We start from the raw sequence: 11,192 nt of genomic DNA, 5'->3' as shown, positions 1-11,192 counted from the left end.
GAAACTATCAAAGAAATGTAATTTTATTGAACAGTATTTGCTGCTTACTCTCATGGTGATTATGGCATTGATATAGGCCTAAATATGGACTATTGACGGGTACCATTTAGTCTTTTTAGAATAAATTGCCAATATTGTTCTTTTTGTAAAAGAAATGACTACCACTAGCAAGAATAACTTGGAAATAGTGCAATGGTGGGTAAGATTGCCAAAAGCAAGAATATACAAAATGAGAGCAGCCCATTGAAACAGTTTTTGTAAAAATATCTGCGTTATTATTCACTTTATGTCAGGTACCAAGTTCAAAGTTAGTGAGGGTTCTGAGAAGCAACTATGCCTCCAATCATTTCACTTCCATTGTGTTAACAAGTTTTAGAGTTGAAATTATCAACTACCTCAGCATGAATCTCAGTCCAAATGACTGGAAGTTGAACATAAAAAGAGCACTTCTCTTTTCCAGTACTTTCTGGGGGATTCAACCCTTTCTCCATTCCTCCACCCGCACCCATCCTCTTTTCATGTTTGTCTTGATAGAAAAATGTATGGTTTTGTACGGCAATGAAAGCCCCGTATCTGTTAATAACTGCAATCCCGGCTTCGTGCAATTCAGTGGGAAGGTTTCAACAAGGTTTTTTTCGAAACCCACATTTATGCAGAAATAAACTATAAACTCAGAAGTCAATGTGAGTGTACTCCAGAATCAATTATTAAGGCTGACCTAATCTTGCTCCACCCCCCTCCACTTCCATTCTTTATATCAAGAAATTAAAAGGTTAATGTTCTTATGCTTGCCTCCTCCGACGCTTTGATTTATTAAAGAGGACTCTATTTGCATACCTACTTGGTGTAATTCAGTTTAGTTATGTGACCACCTTCCTTTCTCCACCCCCAAAATATTATCGCACCAACTTGACCTTTATAATATTTCTCAGACCATTTTATTTTGCAATCCCCCTCCCATTCCTTTCCCCAATGATTCTAAGAGGAAAAAATGGGGCGCATCCTGGCGGCGACAGCCTTTGTCCCCCCTTGAACCTCGCGAGGAAGAGCGCTCGCAGTTCGGTGTGTAAAGTACAGCCTAAGAGCCTGGGGGCACCTTCCTTCTTAGCTCTGCCTTGTGTGTGTGTGTGTGTCTCGTCTCCTCTCTCTCTCCTTTTCTCCCTCCCCAGCCTGTGTGTGAGCTGCGAGCACTGCCGCCGCCGCTGCCCTTTGATCCCTGCATTAGTGTTAGTTAGGGGCTTGGAGACACACAGGGAGCAGCCATAGACACCGCCGCACCAGCCCTCATTATTGACACCGCATATGAGCACACTCTCCCTCGTCTATTAGATCCATTTCCATTGAGGAATATTGCGACCGGGGACAAACCAGGTGCACGACCGGGGGGCAGAGAAAGAAAAGGTGGGGGAGGGAGAGCAAGGAAAAGGGGAGCGGGGAATCCCTTTTCCTTGGCTCCAGGAAAAGCGGCTTTCTAACCGCCTCCCCCCCCCACTTGCCCACGAGAAGAAAAGCAACCTCTGTTGGGCAGCTTCCCTTGCCCCGCTTTGTGCCTGCCTCTGTCCCTCTTTGGGATTTTTTTTTTCCTTTGGTCTCCCATTAAACCAAGGAGGAGAATGTGAAAAGGGGGGAAAATGCCCAGGAGGAAGCAGGAGCAACCCAAGCGCCTCTCTTCACGTAAGTGCTCCTTTTTTCCCCCCTTCTATGTCCCCCTATCTTCCCTTTTCCTTTTTTGCCTGTCTCCGATCTCCCCCTCTGCAGCCTCCTCCGTTGTTTTATGCATTAGTTTAGGGTTACAGAGGTGAAACTGACAAAGACAGCACCCGGGTTATGCCTCTTTTAGGTCTGAGCTAAGGCAGCCATGTTGGTGATGAACAGCCTTGTGCCCTTTTAATTTTTTTCTCCTCTCTCCCTCTCTGTGTCTGAGTGCGTCTGTGTGAGCTCGAGAGAGGGAGAGCGTGTGTATGTGTGTGTGTGTGTCTTTCCCTCCTCTCTTTCTTCGCTCTTCTAGCTCTTTCCCCTCCCCTTTCTTTTGATTGTGCATTTGTGTGCGTGTACGGGCGGCTTTCTCTTTTTAGTCTGAAGGGGGTCTTTTTTTATTGGGGTGGGGAGTCGCAATTGGAAGGGTTTCTGGTGTCTTGTGCGGAATCGGTTGCGAGGTCCGTCTCCGGCTAAAGGTTGCGGCTGGGCTGGTCGGCCTCGGAGCCGGGGAAGAGGCGGGAGAAGGCGAAGAGCAGCGGGGAGGGCGAGGCAGCGGCCGGGTGGGGGGGGGGGATAGGCTAGAGGGACACAGGGGACTCCGAGTCTGCCGCTTTGCCGCCGCCGAGAAGTGCGGGGAGGGCGAGAGGGAGATCGTGGCATGCGAGGTCCCTGCAGAGCAGAGGGGGTGGCGGAGGCGGCGGCATAGCAGCGGCGGTGGCAGGCGAGCTGGAGTCTGCTTCGCCCCCTCGCTGCAATAAAATGAAGGGTCAGATCGAGCCTCAGCGAGCCAAAGGTTTACGCGTCTCTGCCCCAGACCAGAAGGAAGGACTGGGAGGCAGGAAGGACTGAGAACGCGGATCACCCCCACTTCCCCCACCTGGTGCGGGCACCGCACACACCACACCGCAGTTTCTCTCCTCCGCCAGTTTGTCCTCCCCCCGTCCTCCTCAATTCTTCGCAAAACAGTTAACTTTTTCTTCTGCTTCTCTCTGGAATGGAGAAGCGATCGGGCATTCTTTGCGGAGAGGAAGGGGAAATATCTTCGGGCGAATAAGATACGCATTTTAAAAGACCTTTAAAGCGACTCGGGGCTCCTTCTGGTTGGTCTCCAAAGAAAAGAGAAATGAAGGCGGGGGTGAATTTGAGGGGTCATTTTTTTCCCCCTCCCTGCCTCCGCACCGACGTTCTGTGCAGCCTCGCTTGGCCCCTCCCTGGCTGCGCCCCGAGGTTCGTTGTCGGCAGGCTGAACTGCTTATGTGTCAAAGCCACGGTCGGTCACCTGAAGTTCACCCGGGAGGGGGAGCGAGAGGAAGGGAAAGCGAAGATTGTGGCGGGTGGCTGCTGAGAAGGGTGCTTGTGTGCGTGGGAGGGTGAGCGACCGTGCCCTTGTCGCAGGGGAAGATGCGACCGATTACTGACTGGTTCATATATATAATTAGCGAGAGTTTATAGAGGGAAAGATTCCCCAGACTACCAAAACGCCCCCTCCCACTTTTTTTCCCGCCGCTCTGCCCTACACTCCTAAGCACTCTTCCTCTGTCTTGCCCTCCCGCCGCCCAGAATACAGGATCAGCCTGGCACACATGATCCGGGGCTGAGGTAGGGAAAGGCCGGGCATGGCTTGGCACTTGGGGGAGCGCGCGCGCACAGCCTTCCTTTTCCTTGCCGCGTAAACTCGGGGCTGAAGGGCTTCCTGTTTGACCCCTCCCAGCAGAGGGCTCGATTCCACACTCACGCCCCGCCACCCTGCTGTCGGCCTCACGATTTTAAAAGGAATATATTTATAGTTAAAGGCGAGAGCCATGCTCCTAGGAAAACCGAATTCAGGAAGCTTGCATAAGTGAGTTTCCTGAACCCGCGAGAGACTGACTGCTTTTGCTGTTCTACTACCCTATTCTCCAGCAGGGGAAAAAAAAAGATGATAGTGATGCTTTGCAAGAATCAGAGAGAGAAACGTTTGTATTTTAAAAGTGCGGAGTTGTGAAATACCATATAAGCCAACATATGAGCAAACGAGAATTTGAAATATAAAGTTGTTTTGTTTTTAACTGGTGTGTGTGCGCGCGCAGAAAGTCTGGGCGTACAGTTTGGAAGGCCTGTTGTGCTTGCTGTTGAAGAGAGCAATGCAAGCAGCTGCAAACTGCCCCGCTAGTGACCTTGACCTGGCCCTGGCTCTGCTGCCCTTTCTGTCTGTTTCTCCAGGGCAGAAATGAAATTCTGTCTCCATTTTAGCTCATTTAGGAAGGATTTGTCTTGCAAACAGGCAGTTTCTGGTTTTGCTTTTGTGTGTATCCCTTCCCAGAATTGTAAGTTTTATTGTTCATTCAGGCCAGCTGCTTGTAGAGAAGTGAACATTATTTAAACTACAAGGTGCACTGGCCTTTAGGAAAGTAGATTTTAAAAATGTTTTAAAAATGTATCATGTTTCTCCAGCTTTGATGCTTAGTTTTAATACCTATGCCTCAGAAGGAAAAGGTTGTATTTAGCCCTATTTCTAATGAAATGTGAACTTCCCTTTGTTCTACTTTTATCATCAGTATATTTTAGAAAATAAAAATGTTAATTTGTTATTAAGACTTCCATAAAACATGAGAATATGTTTATGTGTTTTTGTGTGAAACATTTGTTTTCAGTGGGAAATTTAAATAAATGTGTTCTTTGAAAAGAACCTAAGTATTCTACAGCTCATTATAAGTGATAAGTTGAGCTTCTCAAAGAACTAGCCACGCTGAAGCTGAAAAAAATTATTTTTGAACAGATGTGTTTTAAACTTAGTGTATATTTTAATCAATGACTGCTTTTACGCAAAAGAAATTAAAAAGCAAGTCCAATGCTAGCTGTGTTTAAACATGTAGTTTAACTTTATTTGTGAGCAAATATAGCTAAGCATTTGGGTGTTTAATAGATTATTTTTTCCAATATTGCATTTCAGAAAAGTTGTGATATTGATAGAAATAAAACGCCACCATGTGAATATGCTGGACTTTCATTCACTTGTTGAAAAGTTGAGATAAATACATGAGGAAAAGTTTGATCTAAATATATGTCTTGAGAAAAAAGGTTTGTATATAGCATAAATATATAAAAATGACAGTAATCTATTATAGGATTAAAGAACATTGTAATATGCTGTTTAGATAGATATATAGATGGACAGTCAGAGCAAAGGTGATCTTTTCTTTTGCAACTTCACTTCCTGGGATCAAATGAATTGATCCAGTAATAATAATAATGATAAAGTTGGAAGGGACCTTGGAGGTCATCTAGTCCAACCCCTGCTCAGGCAGGAAACCCTATACCATTTCGGACAAATGGCTGTCCAGTTTCTTCTTTAAAACTTCCAGTGTTGGAGCATTCACCGCTTCTGGAGGCAGGTTGTTCCACTGGTTAATTGTTCTAACTGTCAGGAAGTTTCTCCTTAGTTCTAGGTTGCTTCTCTCTTTGGTTAGTTTCCACGGTTGCTTCTTGACCTGTCTTCAGGCTCTTTGGAAAATAGCTTGACTCCCTCTTCTTTGTGGCCCCTGAGATATTGGAACACTGCTATCATGTCCCCCCTCCTTCTCTTCATTAAACTAGACATAACCAATTCCAGCAGCCATTCCTTATATGCTTTAGCCTCCAGTCCCCTAATCATCTTTGTTGCTCTTCTCTGTACTCTTTCTAGAGTCTCAACATCTTTTTTACATCGTGGTGACCAAAACGGGATGCAATATTCCAGTAAGCAGGCATTTGTTGGAATAAAATCTTGAAAGCCTTGTTAACTGGTACTATGAAGAAAAGAAGGAAATGTACAACTTTGTCAATTTCACTGCAGCTCTGCAAACCTGGGAAAAGTTGCAAATATTTGCAGTTTTGCAGCTGCAGTAGCAAGCAGCCAGGTTCTACTGTGAAAAGTGCTTGGTTGCAAAAAAATACCGAACTGCTAACCTCCTGATTTTACAAATCACATTTGCTCTTAAATAGTAACAGAAGGAATGGCATCCTTGCAGCCAGGAAGGCTCCTCTTGAAACAACCAGATTTTTTTAAAATTTCAGTTGGCTAAACCAGTCCACATATCATGTACTAAAAATATGAGGGAGGGGATTTTCTTACTGTTAGTTAGCAAGAGAGAGGACTGAGAGAGCTGAAAGTATTCTTATGCATGTTCTTTGTATTTTGGCAGAATTGAAGGAGATTGTGGGGCAACTTCAAACTGCTTTGAGGGAATAGTGGTTTTTTTGTGCGTGTGTTTATTTTCCAGCTATATATTTTAATTTTATTTATTATTTTTAATGAAGAAACATTTGATAATGTCTGATGTTTCCATTAATGACTTTCTTTGAACCTTCTTCAATTTATGACTGTCTCATCCAAAAATGTACCTAAAATTAATGTATGTATGTATATGTATATGGTTGTGTATGTATATATATAAATATAACACTTATAGGAAATATTTGACACCCATTTTAACAGGGAAGAATAAATTAGTGTTACTGCTTCTAATTTTGAGGGTATGGACTAAGGTTTTCAAGTTGTTTTCATTCATAAAGGTAGCCGAAATGCATAGGAAATTAAAACTATGCTCGAGGCTGAAAGTTCTCACTCAGTTTTTAAAAATATGTTTTACACCTCTAGTGTTGACAATAATTCAACACATGATCAGAAATTATTTTCAACACTGGAAATCAAAGGTTCCTTATTCTAATTTTATTCCTGTTGAGAAAACAGTTTGATATTATACCATCTTCCTTTGTATGAGTAGCAATGAAATACAGGTAGTCCTCAACTTGCAATAGTTCATTTAGTGACTGTTCAAAGTTACAGTTGCACTGAAAAAAGTGACTTAATGACCTTTTTTCACAGTGTTATGAACTTTGCAGCATCCCCATAATCATGTGATCAAAATTGAGATGCTTGGCAACTGGTTCATATTTATAACGGTTGCTGGGTTCCAAATAAATAAATAAAGCTTCATCTTAACTGTACTGATGAGAAAAAAAGCACAAAAATACACAAAATGACCACAGAAGCTAAAACCGCAAGGGGATGTGCACAGAGCAAGAGTTACCACGTGACTAATGTGACACCTTGTTTTGACTGCAAAGGGTAGCGAGTCATGAGGCAACTGACACTGACAAGTTCTAGCTTGCTCGTCAAGTACCAAACAAATGACAATTAATGGGACAAAGTTTTCCCATCAAAATGTGTTGAGCACCAAATTTGATGACTTTCGAAGCAGTTGAGTACTGACATATCATTGTATACAAGATCCCAGTTTTGCTGAAGTAAGTTATTCCCATAAAGTCACTTGATGAATGATGGGGTTGCAAATGTCTGCTAGATTCTGCTTCTGTAAAATAGGGATGGAAGTAATGTATGTGTGCAGTAGGTCATTGTAGGGATGGAAGAGTAGCCTTTAGATTGCTGAGGAGTCTGCAATCTTGGGGCTCTGGGAGCCGCAGTGTTTGGGGCAATGACACAGAGTGAATTTTTTCTAAGTTTCAGATGAGTTCTTTATATTGTGTTTAATTCTATTTTAAGAGCTATATTGGCTCTTGCTTCACAGTGGAAGAAAAATGTCCTTTCAAATTTCAGCAGCATGCTCAAAAATATGCTAAAGTTACAAAAAAGATTCTTTGAAGCTACAGACAGTTGTAGGTTATTCATTGATGTTCTAGGAAAATAATTGTCAAGTGCTAGAAAGTGTAAATGAAGCTGTAATTGGAGCTGGACAGAAAAGGAAGAAATTGTACAAATAGAAGAGGTGAATTAAGTATATCCAATGAAATTTGAAAGTTTGGAGACTTTGGAAGTTTCATAGTATAAAGAAAAATCCAAAAGTTTTGCAAAAGACATTTCTGATCATGTAGTGTATGAGCTCTCCTGGAACAGCATTTTAACCTCTAACAGGGAAGTGAGAGTTTGCAGACATACATCCTACCAGCTGTAGATGATGGTGGAGATGCAAATAGGAAGGCTTAATTTCATAGGAACAAGAAACTATAAATGATCCATTGATCATTGCTTGCAATTTTAGCAGTGTCACACAAGATAACTTTCAAGTTATTTTAGTTAAGATCAAACTTTGATTTCTCAATCTTAGTAATGTATATGTTAGTAAAGAGATCAGTGGAGTTTAATGGCTGAACCATGAAAGTAGGATTCTGGTTTTTAAATTTATGGGCTTTAATAAGAGAAACTAATTCATATGTATATCTATTCAGAAAAAAATCTTACTGAGTATGATGGGTCTAATTCTCAGAAAATGGGTACAGTATTACAAGATTGTGGTATGTTACAACTTTGCTTTGCTACTAATCACAGTTTACAGGAGATTGCTTATTAGGGCCATGCAAATGCTCTTATAATCTATGTTGACTTTTTTTCATGAGTAATAAAATACCGGGCTAGCTAAAAATATTGACTACAAGTTTTAAATTGTTTTCAAGAAAAAAATGAGAATAATGAAGTATATGTAAGCAAGCAGCTTGGTATGCAGCAATTATAATCAGTAGAAATAATTTATGCTATGTAGTATTTTCCTTGTTTTAGTACATTGTTGGAAATGCTAGATCATATTTATATTACTAATTATATTTCTTCATTTCTATGTTCATATGTATAAGCCCAATCATACTGTATTTGAGTAGTGAGCCCCACATTAAAATGTAGCAAATAAGAAATATCATGGATACGTAAGTGGGCTAGACTGAAGTAGGGAGAGACTGGTTGCAACTAGATGTGTAAACTAATTTCAGAAAAATAGATATATGTTATTTTTCTTGGTAGAAAAGCTACAAAGCTTTAGGATTCCTATGCTGCAGAGCCATGATCTTGTGATGTTTTGTGACACATATAAAATTTATTGGTCAGTATTGCCCAATAATAGAGCCAGTTTGGTATTATAGTTTGGTGTTTATAGCTAGAAACCAGAAGAGAGTGAAGCCAGCCAGATGACCTTGGGCCTCTCTCTCTCCCCCCCCTCCCCCCCCTCTCTCCCTCTCCCCCCTCCCCCCCCCTCTCTCTCTCTCTCTGCTCTAGGGAGCAGGCAATGCAAACTACTTCTGAAATCTTGCCAAGAAAATGCAGGGATTGGTCCAGATTGTTGCCAGGACTCAACATTGATTTGAAGGCATAAAACAACAACATTGCCCTGTATTTTCATTATTCCAAAATTCCAAAAATTTGCATATGCAGATTGCACAAATAGTGTTGTCTCTTCTTCAGTGTTTTCCATATCCAGGAAGCTTTCTGAGTTTCATCCAATTCAACGAGTTTTGTTTGAACAAATATGAGAGACAATATTTTTATATGAAAACATTGAATATTGAGAGCCAGTTTGAACTAGTGGTTAAGGCACCTGGCTAGAAAGCAAGAGACCATTTCATGTGCACCCTGCTGTTATTCACCATGTAAGATTCTTAGTTTTCTTTGAGTGACATTTGGGACATGGTAGAGATGCAAATGAAGGTAAAGTTCAAGTACAGAGTCTATAAACAACTTTGATAAGAACCACAACTGTGTCCAGGGAAACAGGGAACAGAATGTATTCTTAAATAAATGACAAAATCATCACCCAATTTTTAAAAGATTTTTTTCCCCTACATGTCAGAATGGGAAGATGGATTAAGAAATGATATAAAACAGAAGGATTAGGAAGAGCTGGTCACTTTGGAATTAACTATTATTAATTTTTATAATTGAATTAAAACAGATCCCAGAACTAGATAATAGGAGCATGACCTACCACTAAGGGCTTTTTGGAAGGTCAAAGGGCTTCCAGCATAAAAGATTAATAAAGCTATGTTTTCATTTGTAAATGTAATATAAATAAAAATGATGTCTTTGTTCCTCAGTGTGCCAGTTTATGCCACGGGATTTGCTGAGCAATATAAATTATAAAATTAGCTGTGGTTGTATAACCTGTTTCATTGTCATTGGCTAGATTGGGCAACTAGAAGCTTATTACTGAGCCATGCTTCTTAGAATCTAGTTTTTTAAGTCTATTACCTATGATTCAGAATGTCATATATAGCTATCTTTATCAAATACTGATCAAACCAATCAGATCCCATTATATATAAAACATTTGAGTTTTTTAGAATCAGTACACATTATACTAAAAGGTAGTGCCAATGTGTTATGCTAGAATCTTTTCAGTGTTAAATTTATTATCTCTTGGTACCTATTAGTTGTTTATGATCTTTTAATTACCAGTCCATGAGAATAATCTAATGCCATAGCTGTTGTGTTAGCTTAGGACACTTTAGTAACAGACTTTGTCAAATACTTTTGAAAGTTATATGTCTTATATTTGTTGCAGCACTTCTGTCTATATGTTGCTATCACTCTTAGAAAAATCTGAAGATTAGTGAGACAAGAAGCTTCCAAAGCAGAGTGAATAATAATCAATGATTTTTTAAAAAATAATATTAAAAATTGGATTATTTTGATTTAAATCAGATTTTTTTTATTTAAATCGGATTTTTTTATTTTTATCAAATTTATTTTAATAAAGTGCTTTTGGAGTAAAATCTATCTAGTTTTATATTTAAGATACATTAATAATTTAGTTTATTCAGCATGAAATGAGCTTAGTTATGTAGCATGAGGCTGTATATTCTGCAGTATTTACATTTTTGCTAAACTCATTCAATGAATCCAAGATCTGCAAGCTGAGATATCATGCACTGCATTGATGCATTCACACAATTTCACAGTAACCATGGGATAAATCATAAAACAAAGTTCAGGACTATTCCTTTATCCCATTGTTTTGCAAATCTATGTAGACTACAAACTGTATGGTTGTTTGAAGAGAAATGCATCTGTACCAAGCTCTAAATGTTTTAATTAAATAAAAAAATTTGACTAGTTCTCCAACTATGTGTAATTAACCTATGAACCTAAAATCGGTTCTGATATCACAGTTTTACTAACCTGACAGCTTATTATTCTAAATAGGAAACCTTCATTTTGTTTGCAAATAATAATATTAAAGATTCTAACTACCAGCAAGAATGAGTCTTTACATTTAAAGGGCACCTGTCATTTCAGATCCATCATGGCAGCGCTTGTTAGTGGGCATCCACTCACCTGCTGCCTGCCATGTCCCTCACCTTGTTGTATCACTGCCACATCACCAGCCGTCCCATTAAAATGAATGGGACTGTCGATGAGTCAACAGCGGGTCACAGGAGGAGCCGCTGCAGGACAGAGATGATAGCTGCTCTTTAAAAATTATGATTTAAATCGAGTTGATTTAAATCAAACCTTTTTACTAGTGATTTAAATCATGATTTAAATCAAATCTACTTTGCTCCTAAGAGTTTTTATTCTCTATGTTGGGTGATTTTCTTTAATAATACTTTTTGCTACTTTGTTTAGAATGGATGGATGGATGGATGGATATTTATTTATTTATTTAGTTTAATTTATTTAATTTATTTATTTATTATTTTGACTTATTATTTTGATGTACAATTGCTTTTGGATAACTCATAGCATAAAA

At 39.8% G+C, this 11,192-nt stretch overlaps 1 protein-coding gene across 2 annotated transcripts in view; it reads left to right on the top strand.

The window, feature by feature from the left end:
* The first annotated feature begins 993 nt into the window (after positions 1 to 993).
* The window catches only part of ZNF827 (zinc finger protein 827), a 139,744-nt gene continuing 129,545 nt past the window's right edge, over positions 994 to 11,192 (top strand). Inside the window, exon 1 of one of the 2 annotated variants that reach the window (XM_039338993.1) lies at positions 994 to 1,674. In XM_039338993.1, coding sequence (XP_039194927.1) covers positions 1,632 to 1,674 — 43 coding nt within the window. In that variant the 5' untranslated portion in view covers positions 994 to 1,631. Of the gene's footprint in view, positions 1,675 to 2,296; positions 3,669 to 11,192 lie in introns of those variants that run through there. The other variant, XM_039338992.1, reaches the window with a different exon arrangement.

This window comes from Crotalus tigris, unplaced genomic scaffold (genome assembly GCF_016545835.1).
Source record: "Crotalus tigris isolate CLP2741 ecotype Arizona unplaced genomic scaffold, ASM1654583v1 scf7180000017725.2566008, whole genome shotgun sequence".
NCBI lineage: Eukaryota > Metazoa > Chordata > Lepidosauria > Squamata > Viperidae > Crotalus > Crotalus tigris.
The sequence above is the reverse complement of the archived record's forward strand: the minus strand, read 5'-3'. Positions and strand labels throughout refer to the sequence as shown.